Here is a 20,056-nt window from a genome sequence, read left to right as displayed (position 1 = left end):
GCTTGCTTCAATTGGTATCTTTTGATTGCTTGATTGCTTGTTTCTCTCTTTGTTATGTCTTTGTGGCATATCTTTCTATTGCAATCTTTGGGCCTCAATATAGTTTGTGTTCCTCCAAGTATTTACAGTTGGATATGTGTATTGCATTCCACTCTCTTGTTGAGAAATACACAATTTATGGAGGACCACAATTTATATTGGCCTTCTTAGATTTTCTCCCATTTTGGCAATCGATGCCAATGGAGGAGAAGTTTCAGAGAGTTTTGTGGAGAAGTTTAGAGAGTTATCTCCTCTTGCTTTGGTTTTGTTCTTAAGCATTTGCATCTCATTCTCCTGCATCATTGGTTGTTGCATTGCATTGTGATGCATAACTCCTTGTATAAACTCTCTTGAAAGTGATTGTCATCAATTACCAAAATGGGGGAGATTGAAAGAACATGCGGTGTCCCCATGTTTGGTTTTGGTAATTTATGACAATCTCTATGGACTAATAGTTGCCTTGAGTTATATTTGAAGGTTTTGTCCATAGGCTTTTCTTGAAGTCCATGTGTTGGTTTCAAGGAGTTTATGAGTTGTCCAAGGTGCTATTAAGGAATTATCCAAAGATTGGTCATGTGAGTGTTGAGCTTATTGCAAGCATGTCTTGAAGAAGAAGATTGTGTGATCATTCATGTTTACCTTCAAGACATCATCCAAATGAAGAGAGTTGGAAAGATTCAAGGTTGATCAAGACTAAGTCAAGAGTGAATCAAGTTGATCAACTCATAAAGCGTAGAAGACGTACCGAGAGGGATCAAGTGATCCCATGGTATGGTAAGCATTGTCCATTGCACTTTGTGTACTAACCCATGGTCTATGTGAGAGTTCTATGTGGGGTTAGGTACGTGTACATGGGCTTGTGTCAAGAGGAAGATATCATACAACCCATGGAAAGGATGACATCAAGTGGTGATCGTCATTAAGATTGCCATGTGCAAGTTCAAGTGGAGCATCACGAAGAGATCAAGTGCTTGAATCTTGCCATCCATTGTGGTGTCAATGGACTTGTGAAGATGTGCCAAAGAATGGCTCACCCATAGTGGACTATGGAGGAGCAATCATCCAGTCTTCATCGAGCCAACACAATCAAGAAAGGTGGTCCAACTTGAGGGAGTCAAGATCGTCATCATCTATCTCAAGTGGACCATGTGCAAGGCAAAGGTTTGCCCTTGATAGGTTTTCTATTTTACCGGTCTCGTGGTGGTAGTTGGGAGACTGGCTTATAGGATCGTTTGCCGTACTATCAAGGGGGGCTCTCAAGTTGGTACCTTGATCGTATCGTTAGTAGAGAGCTCAAACCATTGCATCCTTGCATCATGTTTCTTGGTTCTTGTTTGGTTCTCTTACTGAGTCTTAGAGCTTATGGTCATCTTGATGACAAGCTTGAGTTCATCGAAAACGGAGTTCGCATGCGTCTTCTATGATGTTTTCGGTGTTGGGGGTTTTACCGGTCTTATCCGATGAAGGGTTCTCACCATTTTCTTATGGGACTTTTCTCATTTGATTATTCTTGATATTTCTATCAATATTGTGTTAGCCCATGTCGTTAGCTTTCCAACAAACTTGGTTTCGTTGAATTCGGAGTCCGTTTGCAAAAGTTGTGGCTGTTTTGGTACAGGCTGCAGCGGTACTACCGCGACTAGAGTGGATGTAATTTTTTACTACCGCTCCAGAGCGGTACTACGGCGGCTCCTGAGTGGTAGTACCTCTCCAAAGCAGTACTACCGCGGCTCCTAAGCGGTAGTACCGCTCTGGACCAAAATCTCGTGTTCTGCTCAGCGGAAGTAGGCACAGAAGTATTTTTTTTGTACCGCTCGCAAGCAGTAGTACCGCTACCATTTGCGGTAGTACCATGAGGTCGAGCGGTAGTACCGTGAGGACGAGCGGTAGTACCGCTCCGGCGGTTCTACTGGCCTTTTGCCTCCTCGTTGTTGTTTTTCAAAGGGGTTCTACCGCCCTAGCGGTAGTACCGCTCCTTGGAGCGGTAGTGCCGCTCTGTGCGGGCTGTGAGCATAACGATTGGATTTTTTCCCACCTATAAAAGGGGGTCTTCTTCCCCATTGAACATTATCCTTTGAGCTCGTGTTCTTCCCCCATTGTTGACCTTCTTCGAGCATGCTAACTCTCAATCCCTCCATGGATTCTTGCTAGTTTTTGATGGAAAAGAGAGAGGAGATCTAGATTCACGTTTCCACCAATCACTTTCTCCTGTAAGTGAGGGGAACCCCTTGGATCTAGATCTTGGAGTTCTTCGTGTTCTTCTTTCGTTCTTCCTCTCATTTTCCTCCCTAGCATTAGTTGCTTTGGTGGGATTTGGGAGAGAAGTACTTGGGCACTCCGTGTGCCCTTGCCATTGCATTTGGTGCATCGGTTTGAGTTCTCCTCGATGATACGTGGAAGTGAAGTTTGAGAAGCTTATTACTCTTGGGTGTTTAGGCATCCTAGAGCTTGTTCCTCTTGGGTGCCTTGGCGCCCTAGACGGTTGGTGGTGTTCTGAGCTCAATCATTGTGGTGTAAAGCTCCGGGCAAGCGTCGGGGTCTCCAATTAGGTTGTGGAGATTGCCCCGAGCAATTTGACGGGTTCCGGTGACCGCCCCCAAGGGTTGCCAAAGTGTACGGGTTCGGTGACCGCCTCCAAGGGTCGCCATTTGTACGGGTTCGGTGACCGCCCTCAAGGGCCCCTTAGTGGAATCACGGCATCTTGCATTGTGCGAGGGCGTGAGGAGATTACGGTAGCCCTAGTGGCTTCTTGGGGAGCATTGTGCCCCCACACCGCTCCAAACGGAGATTAGCATCCGCAAGGGTGTGAACTTGGGGATACATCGTCGTTTCCGTGTGCCTCAGTTATCTCTTTCTCGAGCCCTTTACTTATGCACTTTACTTTGTGATAGACATATTGTTCTTTGTCATATATCTTGCTATCACATGGTTGCTTATCTTGCTTAGCATAAGTTGTTGGTGCACATAGGTGAGCCTAGTTGTTGTAGGTTTTCTGCTTGACAAATTAACCGTTAGGTTTATTCCACATTTGTTCAAGCCTAAACCGTAATTATTTTAAAGCGCCTATTCACCCCCCCTCTAGGCGACATCCTTGATCTTTCACTCGCGCCATCTTCTTCCTGCCTCCTCGTCTTCTTCCTTACCCTTGCGCCGGCGGGCGTCGCGCCGTCTTCTTCCTGCCTCCTCGTCTTCTTCCTTACCCTTGCGCCGGCGGGCGTCGGCCACGTACGACGTCGCCCTCGTCCCTTAAGAAACCTCGCACTCGCCAGCCACCCGTGCTGCCTTGCTCGCCTTCGACCCCATTGCCACAGCTCCTCCTCACCCCCTACTCCCGCTCCATGGTAGCTTGTAGCACGGAACCAAGGTGCAAGCCACCATTCGAGCACGGCGCAACGCCGGTCGCAGCTTTGTGATGTGTGGTTGCAGCAAAAAAAGCAAACACCGTCCCCCGCCATGGTCACCATGGTCGCCGTTGACAAGAAGAAAGAAGCCCGTTCCAACAATTTTGTGTGCCGGTTCCAGCAAATGTCTTGGCTGGTTGAAGCAAAAATGTTGCACTATGACAATGGTTACAGCAGACATGGTGGCAGGTTCCAGCAAATCAAGATGCCAGCTGTAGCCAATCTCGAAGCCGGTTGTAGCATTATCACGGCAGCCCGGCGTCCAACCGCCACCACATTGGTTGAATCACCATGGAGGATGTAGCAAATTGCCATCATCCTAGTAGCGAAAGGCCAACACGGTTGTAGAAAAAAAACAGCAACCAAACTCCAGTTGTCGGTTGAAGCAAAAAAAGTCGGTTGTAGCATCCTTGCCAGCTGATTATATCATCTCTCTCGAAGGGTTTTAACATCTAGTTGTCGGGGGGTTGAAGGGTGGTGTTTGCACATCCATGGCGACTGCTGCATCACAACTGGTTGAGAGGGCGTGGAGGGGGTGTGTGGGAGATGGCGACCAGCTCGTCGGAGGAAAAAACAGGCGAGGGGCGGGAAGGGGATCTCCCCCGTGCTGAAGGGAAAGAGAGCCCAGTGACTCCAGGACGTCCGGTGGACGAGATCCGGCAGGGGAGGCACGCCAACTTCGAGGAACTGCATAGATCCGGCCGGATGCGCTCGGCAGATGGTGGTCGAAGGCCCCGGACGCCATGAATGGGGATGTGATTCTTTATTCCAAAAACAGAAAATAAAAAATAAAAGGGATAGCATAGGATCTATAACGGCAGCGCATCGTGGGATCGGACTGCGTGCAATCAGCCAAAGTTTTTGCTGGCCTACCGGATGTAAATGTCTTGTCATGGAATATAACGGAGCATGATCATATTCATGTCCTCAAGAAGAAAAGTAATTACTCACAAATCATATTCATGTTCAAGATCTGAGGTGTATTATATATGTTTAAGGATCTAGACATATGATCTTCCACCAAATAAACCAACTAGCGTCAACTATAATTGTAATCAACACTACTAGCAACCCACACATACCAATCTGAGGTTTTGGGACAAAGATTGAATATAAGAGATGAACTAGGGTTTGAGATGAGATCGTGTTGGTGAATATGTTGATGAAGGTTAGTCCTCCCACGATGAGAGGATCGTTGGTGATGTCAATGGCTTCGATTTCCCCCTCCCGGAGGAAAGTATCCCCAGCGGAATCGCTCTATCGGAGAGAAAAAGTGCTCATGTCCAGATTCCGCCTCAAGACGACATCGCTTCATCCCAAAAAGTCTTGTTTTCGAAGGAAAATGGCATCATATAGGAGAAGCGGGGCCATGAAGGCCTGGTGGTGAGCCCACAAGCCTGGGTGGCGCACCCTAGGGGTCACCTGAGCTTGTGGCTCACTGGTGGGGCCCCTCCTGGTGATTTTTCTTCCAGTATTTTTTATTAATTCCAAAATAATTCTTATCAGCGACATTGAGCCTAACTTGCTTTGGTGGGGTGTAGTCATTCAATCACATCATCTTGATTCACATACTCACAAATATGATTTCAGTTTCATATATAGTATACTGTCATGGCTACCATGCAAAATTATGGGAATATGTTCTTTGAAAACTTCTAAAATATCCCATTTCACTTTGCTACTATCATAGTTTACATTATTATTTTTGCGGGGAATCATAGTTTACATTCTGAATGTGTGTACATGTGATTTTTTGGTACTTGTATCTTTACGCTTAACTGAACCAACTTATTACGTACTTAACATGATTTTTGTGTGTCAGATCATTACTCTTGCTACCAGAACAATATTTAGTATGTTATGACAGTTGCACACATACCATATCCAAATTTATCTGACTTTTTTCCTGGGTTGCAGTCGGCCTTAGTACATGTGTAATCTATTAAAGTCTTCCGAATCTATCATTTCATTGTCATTTATGTCTGCCCTAAACTATGCCCAATTCAAGAGTACCTTATCTTGACTCTTTTCTACACACGCAACTCTTGTCTTACATAAATGAATCCAACATGTCAATAGAATAGACCTAAGATATCCAATAATACGTCATGATGTGTTGATATTAAACCAATGCTAGTTGATGCTTTGTGATGTTAAATGGTCCTATCCAGATTGTTCATTTTAATTCTAATTACACATTCTAGTTAAGGTTGACACGATTTTATGTGTTAGTCATGATCCTGATAAAGCTATTAATCTCAACCTTCTGCTCGAGCTTATGTTTGAGCTTATGTCTGGACTGAAGTTGAACTATTCTAAGAGGGGGGGGAATTCAGTTGCTGAATTTACTCTGATGTTTTTGGCTGCCCTGTTGGAACTCTTCCCCTTGAGTACCTAGGATTCCATGTTTCTTTTGCTGCTTTGGAAGCTTGTAACCTTGATTTCCTGGAGGCTAGGATGATCCGAAAACTTGATGCCTCGCTAGGTTTGCACGGAATGAGAGTATCAAGCACTTATTTTCTTATTGTCCCCTCGCTAGGTTTGTATGGATTGTTGTTGGTGCGTCAACTGGGATAGGGTTTAATTTCAGTGATCCTGAATCATGCTTCAATATTTGGCTAAAGGGCATGGGGGCTGAATCTAGGACGGTCTGCACTGTTGGGGTAGCATCTGTCTTCTAGAGTACATATGGAAAGCACACAACGTTGCTTCCAGTAGAAGTAGCCTCCTGAACCCATTGATGTCATTTTTCTAGTGGTTTACTTTTTTTTGGAAAAGGGGCGCAACCCCGGCCTCTGCATCAGAAAGATGCATACGGCCACATTTATTAAAAGCAAATAGGTTCTAGTGGTTTACTGGACTAATTGTTTGTCTATTTTGGCAGGTAAAGGACTCTCGAAAACTACAAGCAAGGTCGCTGGAGCTAGTCAAAGCTGAGGTGTTCCAAGACTGGACATAAAGATCATCTGTCCTTGATTTGCGAGTCATGACTGAGGTATTCGAGCATAGCGTTGTTGTTTTTTGCTTCTGTAATGCGCTTGGTTTCGTGTGCCTGAGATTTTGAACTGTGGCTACCTTTGCTTTAGTGTCAGTACCAAGGCACTGACGACAGTCACGAACGGCGGCTAGCAGAAGACATGAGAAGAGAACGGGTAATTCAAAGTGGCGAGTGGGCCTCGAGTGTGTGTAGGCGTTGAGTCATGGGCCGGCCCAGCTTGTAATCGAACCGTGCTGATATAAGCAACGGTCGACTTCTGTACGAAGGCATCGATGAATTGAAATGAAATTCTGAACCTTATCCCCTTGCTGGCTTCTCCTACCTTCCGACTCCCTCTTCCCGATCCAGATTTTCTCCTCCGCCGTCAATCGCTACTCCAGCGAGTCTGGCCGCCTCTAGGGTGTGACAAACTGGTATCAGAGCCACCGCTCTGCTACGCCCAAATTTTTTCCCGAATCATACCCGGCAAATCCAAGGCGACGGTTGCGGATTCCCTTTGGGTTGATCTGCATAATTCCTGACCTGAGGTGGGTTGATTTGGGAAACGAGCCGCGATGATGACATCATTCAAGCTGAACCCGCAGACGTGCTTCCTCGCGGACGAGATGGAGGCGTTGTAGGAGCGGATGTTGCAGGAATTCGCCAAGCTACGCGCGGCACAGAGCAAGCTGGCGGTCATCGACGGCATCAACGCACAGCTCGAAGCCCTCGACGCCAAGCTCACCGAGCAGTCAGCATGCATCAACCAGGTCCAGATGAAGGTGAACCTCTCGTGCGACGCCCAGGGCAAGGTTCAACAAGAGCAATCGCACGCCGTGCACCTGGGGAAGCAGCCCATGCCGCATGAATTTGGCGAGAGTTCATCCCCAACCGCCTCGGGGGTGTCAAACGACATATTGGGCGCCATGCCAGGGCCACCACCACGCCCGCCTCCGCGTTTCTCCTAGGTACATCCCCCAGCACTGATAGATCTCGCGGCAGTTCCAGTGACGAAGGATCAATCTAGCAGACGAAAGTGGATGCCTAAGATGGATTTCCCTAAGTTTGATGGCACGAATGTTCGGATCTGGTTGGATAAGTGCGAGGCATTTTTTTCGTCTGTATCATATTCCTGACAATTTCAGAGTCACGTCTGCTTCTCTGCACCTAACTGACAATGCAGCACACTAGTATCAGGCGTTCAAACAACAGAGTGCCTTTCATACATGGGGACAGTTTTGTGTTGCGGTGTTACAAGAATTTGATGTTAATATACATAGGGAAAGGATGAAAGAGCTAATGCTGCTCAAGCAAAGTGGTATAATGGAGGAATATAAGCAGCAGTTCCAGCAACTGGTGTATCACATCAGACTCTATGAGCCGGCCATAAGCAACACCTTCCTGGTCACTCGATTTGTCATGGGGCTGAAGGAAGAGCTACGTGCAGCCGTGGAAATACAGCTACCAGCAACAGTGCAGTTGGCCGCTATGTATGCAGTGGTACAGGAGGGATTGACACATCAACATAAATCCTTCAAATCGACATATCCAAAAAATACAGTCAACAGGAATGAGAATAAGCAAAATTTTGCTCCTGGGGAGTTGTGGAAGGCAAAACAACCTAAAGAGTATCACAGAGCAAATGGGTTATGTTATGGGTGTGGAGATAAGTATGTTCCAGGACATACCTGTAAACCCACAGCTGCCCCTACAGCTCAGTTGAAAGCAGCAGAATTAATAGATCCTCATGAAATTATATCAGATGTTGTGTTGGATGCTTTGGTGGACAACTACCAGGAAGAGTGTGCCACCATCTCTGACACAGCTCTGTCTGGAGCATCCCATCCCAAAACCATTCAGCTAAGAGCTCTGATTGGAAATCACGTTTGTTTTGATACTTCTGGATTCAGGGAGCACTCATACATTTGTGGACCAAGCATTGTTGGATAGAGTTTCAGTACCTGCCCAGACAATGAAGAAACCCATGCAAGTGAAAGTAGCAAATGGAGGACTGGTGGATTGCACCAAATTTGTACCTGAACTGACCTGGTGGATTCAGGGGCATAGTTTCTCCAGTGCCATGCAAGTTCTTCCACTAGGAGGGTATGATATTATCCTAGGAATGGACTGGCTAGAGAAATGGGGTGTGATGCAGTGCCACTAGGCTGAGAAGTGGATTCAGTTTGAATATCAACAGAAAATTGTCAGATTGCAAGGAGTTCTGCCTGCTAAAACAGAACCAATTAAGGAAGTTTCTATGGAACAACTTAAGAAGTGGGAAAAGGAAATGACATATGGGCAACAACTATGTTGCATCATATTGTTGTCAGTCCTCGTTTTGAAATACCTGAAGAAGTTCAGCGAGTGCTCCAAGCAAACAAAGATGTTTTCAATTATCCTAAAACCCTACCTCCACAGAGAGAATTTGATCATGAGATACATCTGGTACCTGGAACAGTTCCTCTTAACTGCAGGCCTTACAGGTACTCACCACAACAAAAGGATGAAATTGAACGACAAGTGTCTGAAATGCTACAGTCAGGGCTTATTACACCCAGTTTAAGTCCTTTTGCTTCTCCTGTCCTACTGGTCAAGAAGAAGGATGGCACCTGGAGGTTTTTTGTTTACTATAGAAGATTGAATGAGGTCACAATTAAGAACAAATTTCCACTACCTGTAATTGATGAGCTGTTGGATGAGTTAGGAGGAGCTAAATGGTTTTCTAAGCTAGATCTCAAGTTAGGATATCACCAAATTCGTATGGCAGAAGCAGATGAGTTCAAAACAACATTTAAAACTCACAATGGACAGTACCAATTCAAGGTGGTGCCCTTTGGCCTCTCCACAGCGCCAGCCACATTTCAGTGCTTTATGAACTACATATTCAAAGGCTCTAACAGAAAGTTTGTGTTAATTTTCATGGATGACATATTGGTTTTCAGTGGTACTTTAGAGGAACACATAGTTCATTTACAATCAGTATTTGATACATTGAAAGCAAAAAATTTAGTGGTGAAGGAAAGCAAGTGTTCTTTTGCACAGCAGTCTATGGAGTATCTTGGTCACATTATTTCTGACAAAGGAGTAAGTACTGATCCTGCAAAAACTGCTGCAATGTTAGATTGGCCAACTCCCACCAATGTCATTGAACTGAGGGGTTTCCTAGGTCTCACTGGCTACTACAGAAGTTTGTTCAGTGGACAACAGCTGCTGACACTGCATTTCAGTCACTCAAACAAGCTATGGCCACAACACCTGTATTAGCACTACCAGATTTCAACAAGACTTTCACCATTGAGACAGATGCTTACAATACTGGCATTGGTGTAGTGCTCACACAGTCAGGCCATCCTGTAGCTTACTACAGTAAAGCTCTTGGAGTGAACAGTCAAAAAGTGTCCATATATGAAAAAGAATTTCTGGCTATAATGATGGCCATTGACAGGTGGAGATCCTACTTGTCCAGAGCTCCATTTGTGATCAAGACTGACCACCAGAGCTTATGCCACCTGGGAGATCAAAACTTAACTTCTGATCTACAAAGAAAGGCTATGACAAAGCTGGTGGGACTGGATTTCTCTATCCAATACAAAAGAGGAGTTGAAAATACAGCTGCAGATGCTTTGTCCAGAGTGGCACATTTATTTCCAGTTCAAGCACTGTCTACCAGTAAACCTGTGTAACAAAAATGCTTTGTCTAGCATTTCTCTACCAGTAAACCAGATGTAATCGGGAGTGGTTGAACTTCCCCCCTCTGCTTTCTTTGTTGGTTACTTCTGTTATAGATGATTGCAGTCTTATAAAGGTTGGAATGAAACTAGAACTCCAGAAAGTATGATGAGGAGCAAAGCACCAAAGAGAAGAGTATTGGTTTGGTTTTATGCAGTGTAACAAAAATGACTAATGTAGTTACCCATTGTTGTCTTCTTTTTGTTGACAGCCTAGATGTTATAGTAGCCATCTCATTTAACATGGTGAACTGTTCTGACATGCAATCTTTATTGACATCACAACTCTTTTTTCTCTCGTCCATGCATATAAATGAGTGTGATTGTGTTTTACTGTAGAAGTTACCAGCTTCAGTTTTGTTTGTTTTTGTTTTCAGTCCACGTCGCCACATCTCAGATACCACAAGGTAATTTCTGTTTCTTCTCTTCATCTCCATTGCTTCGTGCTTTTGCCTTTATCACGTTGGTGCATCTAAGTGGACAAAGACCATCTCAGATATGTTTTATACAATTGGATTTCAGATTGTTTTGTCCACCATAGTGGTTAGAGAAAGACAAGAATCCAATGATTTTTAGTAGATTGGCAAATGTCAGTACTCTACTCCAGTGGGAAAAATGGGAAGAGCAGGTTGTTTACTGAAAGTAACAATAAACCACTCGTAAAACTAATGAATCACCAGGGAACTCTAGTCCAGTTGGAATAATCTATTTTGACCAGGCCATAAAATGTTGTATGCTGGTTATTTTGTCATCTACTCCCTCCGTTCCAAATTACTCATCGTGGTTTTAGTTCAGATTTGAACTAAAACCACGACAAGTAATTTAGAACGGAGGGAGTACAAACCATGAGCTGTAACAAACCATATAGCAATAGCGCAATGGTGCACAATTTCCTTGTATGTGTTTATTACAGCAGTTCTAAGCCCCTCAGCAAGTTATGGGTAGAATTTGGGCTGATCCATGTCTCCTTTCTGCTGTGCTATCTACTTCAGCGTTCCTAACGCATGTCAAGCCTACATGTTCCTGGCGTAAGTGTGCCTAGTCTCTTTTTTTTCTTTTTTTTGCGATGGGTGCCTAATCATTTATAGGGTCAGTTCTTTTGGTGGCTTAAAAAATAAGATGTCTACTCCCCAGTTTTTCTCATAAGTTGCCTCTCTTATTCATTGAGGCTTCTAAATTAGTGATGGGATAACTAATTTAGAAGTCTTAACAAATTTATGGGATGGCACTGTGACTCTGTCCCTAATATCACAACAAAACAATAACCACCGACGCATAAGTCAGCTCCACCAAGCACCAACAGAAACATCATCATTGCAAAAAAAATGTACCACCTCCATATCGCACCATGGCAAACGAAATATTACATGATTGAATGAAAAGGTTCTTCTCCATTTTCTGTCTGAACTTCCAAACTTCGCATAGTTGAGCATGAGTGCATGACTCACCTTGATCACATGTTCTAAGTCGTCGACACAGAAAATATCATCTGTGAAATATCGAGGATGTCGCCTAGAGGGGGGTGAATAGGCACTTTAAAATAATTACGGTTTAGGCTTGAACAAATGTGGAATAAACCTAATGGTTAATTTGTCAAGCACAAAACCTACAACAACTAGGCTCACCTATGTGCACCAACAACTTATGCTAAGCAAGATAAGCAACTATGTGATAGCAAGATATATGACAAAGAACAATATGGCTATCACAAAGTAAAGTGCATAAGTAAAGGGCTCGGGTAAGAGATAATCGAGGCACGCGGAGACGATGATGTATCCCAAAGTTCACACCCTTGCGGATGCTAATCTCCGTTTGGAGCGGTGTGGAGGCACAATGCTCCCCAAGAAGCCACTAGGGCCACCGTAATCTCCTCACGCCCTCGCACAATGCAAGATGTCGTGATTCCACTTAGGGACCCTTGAGGGCGGTCACCGAACCCGTACAAATGGCAACCCTTGGGGGCGGTCACCGAACCCGTACACTTTGGCAACCCTTGGAGGCGGTCACCGGAACCCGTCAAATTGCTCGGGGCGATCTCCACAACCTAATTGGAGACCCCGACGCTTGCCCGGAGCTTTACACCACAATGATTGAGCTTCGAACACCACCAACCGTCTAGGGCGCCAAGGCACCCAAGAGGAACAAGCTCTAGGGTGCCCAAACACCCAAGAGTAATAAGCTTCTCAAACTTCACTTCCACGTATCACCGAGGAGAACTCAAACCGATGCACCAAATGCAATGGCAAGGGCACACGGAGTGCCCAAGTCCTTATCTCCCAAATCCTACCAAAGCAACTAATGCTAGGGAGGAAAATGAGAGGAAGAACGAAAGAAGAACATGAAGAACTCCAAGATCTAGATCCAAGGGGTTCCCCTCACTTAGAGGAGAAAGTGATTGGTGGAAACATGGATCTAGATCTCCTCTCTCTTTTCCCTCAAGAACTAGCAAGAATCATTGGAGGGATTGAGAGTTAGCAAGCTCAACAATGGGGGAAGAACACAAGCTCAAAGGATAAGTCTCAATGGGGAAGAAGACCCCCTTTTATAGGTGGGGAGAAATCCAACCGTTATCCCGTCACTCAGCCCGCACGACGCGGTACTACCGCATAGAGCTGCAGTACTACCGCGGTTGGCTGCGGTACTACCGCTGCAGGTTGCGGTACTACCGCATGTGCAGCACTGGCCAGATGAAGGCCTGTTGCACAGGGCAACGAGCGGTAGAACCGCCGGAGCGGTACTACCGCGCGCCCCTACGGTACTACCGTAAGGCAAGCAACACTAGGCGCAGAGAAAGCACGAAAGTAAAAAATTACTTCCGTACCTACTTCCGCTGAGGGAGGACCTGCGCAAAAATTCGACACGGTACTACCGCACACGAAGAGCGGTACTACCACGTAGGGCGCGGATGTAAAAAATTACATCCATCCCTACTTCCGCTCATGCTGCTAAGCCTGGCCAGAGCCCACGATACTACCGCGCCCGCGGTGCGGTACTACCGCATAGGGTGTGGATGTAAAAAAATTACATCCGCCCCTACTACCGCTCGAGCAGCTGTGCCTGGCCTGAGGTCACGGTACTACCGCTCCCACAGAGCGGTACTATCGTGAGCACCTGCAGTACTACCGCAAGGGACTGCGGTACTACCGCAAGGGCCTGTGGTACTACCGCTCCGGAGAGCAGTACTAGCGCATGCCCCATATCAACAACACTAGGAGTCCTTCATTTTGCAGATAAGACAACAGAGGGAAACAATAAAACCAGAACTGCCATAACTTCTGCAAATGAGCTCCGAATTGAGAAAACTCAAGCTTGTTGGATAGAGGAAGACGAGTAGCATCAAAACAGCAACTTGTTATAGTAAGAAGAGGCAGGGAAGGTAGCTTAACAAACAAAGGAGTGAAACCTCCAACAAAGAAGAACCGGCATACCCTCCAACACCGAAAACATCATAGAAGAAGCATGTGAACTCCGTTTTCGATGAACTCGAGCTTGTCATAAAAATGACCATAAGCTCCAAATCTCACAAGGAGAAGAACCAAACAATAACCAATAAAGATGATGCAAGAATGCAATGGTTTGAGCTCTCTATGAACGGTACGATCAAGCAACTCATCGAGAGCCCCCCTTGATAGTACGGCAATCGATCCTATAACCCGGTCTCCCACAACTACCATGAGACCGGTAAAATAGAAAACCTATCAAGGGCAAACCTTTGCCTTGCACAAAGTCCACTTGAGCTAGATGATGACGATCTACTCCTCCTCAAGATGGACCACCTTTCTTGATTGCGTTGGCTCGATGAAGACTAGTCGATTGCTCCCCCATACTCCACTATGGGTGAGCCACTCTTCCGCTCATCTTCACAAGTCCATTGTCACCATAATGGACGGCAAGCTTCAAGCATTTGATCTCTTCGTGATGCATCACTAGAACTTGCCCACAACCTAACCCCATAAAGAACTCTCACGAAGACCATGGGTTAGCACGCAAAGCGTAATGGACAATGCTTACCATACCATGTGATCACTTGATCCCTCGGTACATCTTGTGCGCTTTGTGTGTTGAATCTTTCCAACTCTCTTCATTTGGATGATGTCTTGAAGGTAGACATGAATGATCACACAATCTTCTTCTTCAAGACATGCTTGCAATAAGCTCAACACTCACATGACCGATGTTTGGATAATTCCTTAATAGCACCGTGGTCATCACAAACTCTCCTTGAAACCAACAAATGGACTCCAAGAAAAGCTTATGGACAAACACTTCAAATATAACTCAAGGCAACCATTAGTCCATAGAGATTGTCATCAATTGCCAAAACCATACATGGGGCACCGGATGTTCTTTCAATCTGCTTGTCGCCAACACAATAAGCTCTTCACTTTTTTTTTTTGGAGGCAATGAGCTCTTCACCTTTTTTTTAGGGGAATAAGCGCTTCACTTCACTACACCCTGAAAAAAGAAGTGTTCATCCGTTAAGGCCCAGGCAGGCTTCTATGGGCCCAAACGAAAGAAACAAAGACCACCAATTTAGGCCCAGCCCAAACAATTCTCCGCCCACACCATATCACCATATTTAGACTCCACTCCTCACTCCATCCAAAACCCTAGCACCCGTCCCGCCGCCGCCGCTGCCGCTGCCGCCCTGACCCTCGCCGCTGCAGCAGCCACCACCGCGCAACCATGGTAATCTCTCATCCCTCTCCCTCCTCGTCGTGTTCCTCTGCACTCTACGCCTAGCTGACACCGTCCGTTCCCGTCGCACCCAGGGTATCGACCTCGTCGCCGGCGGCCGCAACAAGAGGACCAAGCGCACGGCGCCCAAATCCGACGATGTGTACCTCAAGCTGCTCGTCAAGGTCAGTCCCCCTTCGATCCGGTGTCACCGCATCATCCCCGTCCACTGCTCAGGGATTCAGATTTACCGCAATTCGCTTTCCTGTTCGTAGCTCTACCGCTTCCTGGTGCGGAGGACCAAGAGCCAGTTCAACGCCGTGATCCTCAAGCGTCTCTTCATGAGCAAGACCAACCGCCCGCCGCTCTCGATGCGCCGCCTCGTCAGGTTCATGGAGGGGAAGGTATCCCTCTCTCCCGGTGCCATTTTTTGTATCTTTGGTCCGGCTGTATCCATGTGAAGCTTACCTGGGCGGTGTTTGTGGTTGTGCGAGTGCAGGCGGACAAGATCGCCGTGATCGTGGGCACCATCACCGATGACCAGAGGGTCTACGAGATACCGGCAATGAAGGTGGCCGCGCTCAGGTTCACCGAGACGGCGAGGGCCAGGATCGTCAATGCTGGTGGCGAGTGCCTTACCTTTGACCAGCTCGCCCTCCGTGCTCCGCTTGGACAGAACACGGTATGGTTTGAGTTCTCCTTTTTTAGCAACTGTATTTGCTAGTAGTGCTCTTTGATGCATTTCATATTGTATGAGTTAGTACCCAAAGATTTACAACCGATGCACGCAATTCTATTTGTTTGGACTATTAAGCATGCTAGACTCCTGTAGGTGGAGAAAACCAAGTTTATTGTTCATGCTCATATTGTGTTGCAGATAAGACTTTTATGTGTAGGTTGTGGTAGGGTATTCAAGAAACGATGTATTATTTTTCTGATTCATCAGTCTCCCTCTTCTCAGGTGTTAAGAGTACAAATGAACCAAGTTGGTACAACTGTCTAAATCTTTATGGTTTGTTTACAGCAGATTGCACTCTTTTCATGTTTGTGCTGGACTGCTGGTGTCAAATTTCCAAGCAAAACTAACTTGCTGATAATTGTTAAACTAATACTCCCTCCGTCCGGAAATACTTGTCGGACGAATGGATGTATCTGGATGTATTTTAGTTTTAGATACATCCATTTTTATCCATTTCTCCGACAAGTATTTCCGGACGGAGGGAGTATATTTTTTCACTAAGACAGTCAATCTCAACGGTCAAATGTGGTACATATGCTTATTTTATGGTAGTAGTTGCGTTGTTGGTTATGAGGTCTTGTCTGCTTTATTTTCCTTTGCTAAGAGTTGTCTAAAACTTGAATATCTTTGTCTTGGCATAAAGAGTAATGTAAATGTGTGTTGATTCATACATGATAATTCAGTGTGTGAATGTTCTTGCTGCTGTTCCTTCTTGACCTGATCTGTATGATTTCATTGTATTGTCACTATGGTGCCGTGTCTTTAGACTTTAGTACATGCTACTGAATACCGATGCGAGAATTTTTGACATTGTAGTTATGTAGAGGTATTTGCTCCGATTTATTTTATCCGTGATGATGGCTTCTCCCTTCCCATAAATTAGCGATAACCTCAATATGAGCTGCATGTCTTGAGGCATTTATTCATGCCATGGACAAACCATTTTAACAAATTACATTTTCTTAATAGCTTCTCCTGAGGGGTCCCAAGAACGCCAGGGAAGCTGTTAGGCACTTTGGCAAAGCTCCAGGAGTGCCACACAGCCACACCAAGCCATATGTCCGCTCAAAGGGCAGGAAATTCGAGAAGGCGAGAGGAAGGAGGAACAGCAGGGGATTCAAGGTCTAAGATGTGGAATTTCTGGCGCACTTGTGTCATATTTTGCTATCATCGGTTTATCGTCATCTTTTTGGGTACCAGAATATTACCGCTTTAGATGTCAGTGTCTTGTGTCAACGAGTATTCAGAACCAGTTAATTTGTGTTTCATCATTTTGCAACTTGAGAGACCATGCTTGCAAGCCAGTTATGAATATCATTTCTAGTATCAGAAGTTGTCTCCGTTGGCACTGTGGTTGGTGTTACGCTGCTTGTGCTCATTATTGCGATGTTCTACTTTTCAAATGTAACACTTTCAGTATCCGTTAGACGATTTTTGGCGATTCTCACTAAATTGGCCACGAGGATGGCTGGCATCAGATCCGATGACAGTGGCCGTCAAAAACAAATCATAATTCATCAGAAGCTTAATAATAAGTAGGTAAAGGCAATATTACATGCAAGCAGAAGAGACCAGTTACTATCTATCACATAGGCACTTGGGTGTTGATGTTGTCAAAGTTCCAGAGCTCCATCCCGGGCTCGTCATGATGCGGCAGCTGGTGAGCGTACGCCGCCTCCGGCACCGGCGCGGTGGCTTCGGCCATGTAGGGCGGCTGGTGGAAGAAGCCGGCGACGTTGTAGCCGCCGTTGGCAACGTCGTAGTCGTCGAGGTCGAGGGGCGGGTCCTCGTTGGGGAAGTTGACCTTGGCCTTGGTCCCGCGGATGCGGCGGGCGGCGCGGTCGTAGGCGCGCGCGGCGCCCTCGGGGGTGGCGAAGGTGCCGAGCCAGACGCGCGCGCCCTTGGCCGGGTCGCGGATCTCCGCCGCCCACTTGCCCCACGGTCGCCGCCGGATGCCGCGGTACATCGTCTTGCGCTCCCGCTTCCTGCTCGGCTCCTCCTCTGCCGCTGCACGTACAAACGCCGGCCGGCAGAAAATGGTCACGGTACGCTCGGGCACACAGATGCAATGCAAAGTACTTGGCCTGTGGTAGAACCTGATGGTAATAGCAGCTGACTGACGTACCTCGGTGCTGGGGAGGGAACGAGCGGGCGCCGGTCAGCTCGTCGGGGTAGAAGTCGTGGTGGTCGGTAGGGTCGTCGAACGCGGCGGCATGCGGCCAGAAGTCAGCGGTGCAGAGGCCCCGCTTGCTGCCGCCGCGGTGGTCGCGCTCCGGGGTGAAGTCGGAGATGATCGCGCCGCCACACATGATGTACGCTGTTTAGTGAGTAGATAGAGGATAGCGCTGATGTGGAGCTCGGCGGTACTAGAAACTTATGAAGAAAGATGGTGCTGGGGTGGCAGAGGAGGTGAGGTGAGAGGTCGTGTGCGGCGCGCGCTTAAGTAGAGGAGCCGCGCGAGTGAATTCCTCGGGGGTGGAACGTGACGGCGGCCGTCGGCGCAGCTTCCTTCCTCGGACGGGCGAACCGGTGGACGCCGGGCGCCGCTGTTTTTCCTCGGGCGGTGACCGTGAGACGGTGCGTCGCGTGCGCGTGATCCCAATCATCTGCTAACCATGCCGCCTTTACTTCAGATAGAATTAACAACTCGCTGGCCTACGAGCCTACGACAGTCTCGGACCCCCGGGTTTCACCGCAGACGCGTGGTCTGATCTGGTCTGGCGTGGCCGCCGCCTCTGCTTTGCTCTGCTTTCAGGAAGCCCTGTGCGAAGCCGCCGCCGCGCCATGCGTGTTGGCAGCGATGCGTGCGCCGGTGAGCAGTGGTGATGCACTGCTGTCCTGCCGGATCGAACGCGTAACCAGGCGGCGGCCCACCGGATGCCGGCGTGGCCTGTCATCCCGTGGACGCTCGTCTTCGCCCTTTGTCTGACTCGGAGTCCGTCTGACCTGACGGCTAAGCTCGCGTCGCATCGCTTAATTGCACGTGCTATACTCGCTGTCCTTCGAGCAAGTTATGCACATTTTCTTCAGCAAGCAACCATTATGTACAACTCAGTACCCGTCTCTCTTCTTTTTTCTCAGCGTATTAGAATTGTTTGAAGTCCTTAGAAGAGGCGATTTTCCCCCTCCCCCACCTACCTCCCTCTCCACCACCGTTGATGCGCTCCCCCGAGCTTATCCACTTCCCCTCTCGCCACTGGACTGGATGACAGCACCCCGCCGCCGAGGTGCTCAGATCCGTCGCCTTCAGCCGGCGACGTGGGTGGCGGTGCCGTTGCAGCTTCTGTCTCCTCCAGTCGATGCGAACTCACCGGAGGCGTACCAGGAGATGGAGCGTGTGGTGCGGGAGCGATTCCCGGACCGCTCGATGTGGTCGGAGATCTTTGAGAGCATCCTGCAACACGCCAGGTACTACGAATACGCGAGATTCACCGGCGACGATGGCGCACCGGATGTGGAGTTCCTCTTCTGGGCGATCCAGGAGGCGGACTCGCCAGATCCGGCGCAGGCTGCGCGGTGGAGGGAATTCCGATCCAACCCTCCTCGCCTCAGCATCGCAAGGCCACGCATGGAGGCGATATCCAGGATCCCCCCCGGGGTGCTTCCACCCGGGGTCCTTCCTCCTCGCCGGCCTTAGCGATCGCCGATGGTGCTGGCCGCGGCTTGCACGGTGGAGGTCTGCGTACTGGAGGCCTCCATCGAGTTCACAAGGGCGGCAGGCGCGACATCGATCCCCCACCTTGGCCTGGCGACCAAGGTATGATTCCGGGTATCATTTCTGTCAATTCACTGAGATTTTTGCGTGAATTTCGTGCGCGCCGCAGATTTGGTACGGCAAAAATACTTGATCCAATTGAAGTTCATAGCACTAGTTTTCCTTATTCGGGGGTTTCCCTTTCTGTTGACAGTTTGATAGTAAATAATCGAGAGAAAGAGGAATTGAGGGTTCTCCCTCTTGGTAATTTGACATCAAAAAATAGGGTGGTGGTTGATGGTAAGGATAAATCATGTGAGGTTGATGGCGGAAGAATTGCCCAGTCTAGTTTGAATTCAAAAATAGGGGAAAAGTTAGGAGCATGTGCTTCAGGAAAAAGTGACCAAAAGCAGAGAGGCCCCATTCCTGGTCCGAAGATATGCGAACCATCCATCCGTGGATGTGTGGTTGTGAGGAAAGTGAATTCTGGTAGTGCGTCTTCCCAGCCTAGCCATGACCTAGAATATATAGAGGAGCATTATGGCCAGTTGTGGCCGATCCCTTCCCCTCCCCGCCGCCACAGTAACCCTAACCCTTTCCTCCCAAAACCTTTCCCCACTACATTCTGGGTGAGGAAGGATTTGCTTGCTGCTGGGAATTTTACTAGGGCTGATTGTCATCCTGCTGTTGTGAGATCTTTTGATCCTCCTCCCAAATTGATCTGTTTGCCGTGGGAGGGTATTGGCCCGGGTTCTAGATCGTTTGCTGAGGCTGTTAGGGGAGGAGTTGTGATGGCTGATA

General features: G+C 47.5%; 2 protein-coding genes across 2 annotated transcripts; one reads left to right on the top strand and one right to left on the bottom strand.

The window, feature by feature from the left end:
• Positions 1 to 14,702: 14,702 nt before the first annotated feature.
• Positions 14,703 to 16,887, top strand: LOC119362452 (60S ribosomal protein L18-2-like). The gene is made up of 5 exons (XM_037627670.1): positions 14,703 to 14,834; positions 14,918 to 15,007; positions 15,098 to 15,226; positions 15,322 to 15,504; positions 16,531 to 16,887. The coding sequence occupies exons 1-5, from the start codon at positions 14,832 to 14,834 to the stop codon at positions 16,687 to 16,689; spliced, it is 564 nt and encodes a 187-aa protein (XP_037483567.1). The 5' UTR covers positions 14,703 to 14,831; the 3' UTR covers positions 16,690 to 16,887.
• A 51-nt stretch (positions 16,888 to 16,938) lies between these two features.
• Positions 16,939 to 17,956, bottom strand: LOC119362451 (ethylene-responsive transcription factor ERF071-like). The gene is made up of 2 exons (XM_037627669.1): positions 17,687 to 17,956; positions 16,939 to 17,568 (listed from the first exon to the last, which is right to left on the bottom strand). Exons 1-2 carry the CDS (start codon positions 17,868 to 17,870, stop codon positions 17,147 to 17,149), a joined length of 606 nt encoding a protein of 201 aa, XP_037483566.1. The 5' UTR covers positions 17,871 to 17,956; the 3' UTR covers positions 16,939 to 17,146.
• Between the last annotated feature and the right edge of the window lie 2,100 nt (positions 17,957 to 20,056).

The sequence above is a fragment of the Triticum dicoccoides genome, chromosome 2B (assembly GCF_002162155.2).
Source record: "Triticum dicoccoides isolate Atlit2015 ecotype Zavitan chromosome 2B, WEW_v2.0, whole genome shotgun sequence".
Lineage (NCBI taxonomy): Eukaryota > Viridiplantae > Streptophyta > Magnoliopsida > Poales > Poaceae > Triticum > Triticum dicoccoides.
This window is presented reverse-complemented; position numbering and strand designations above follow the sequence as displayed.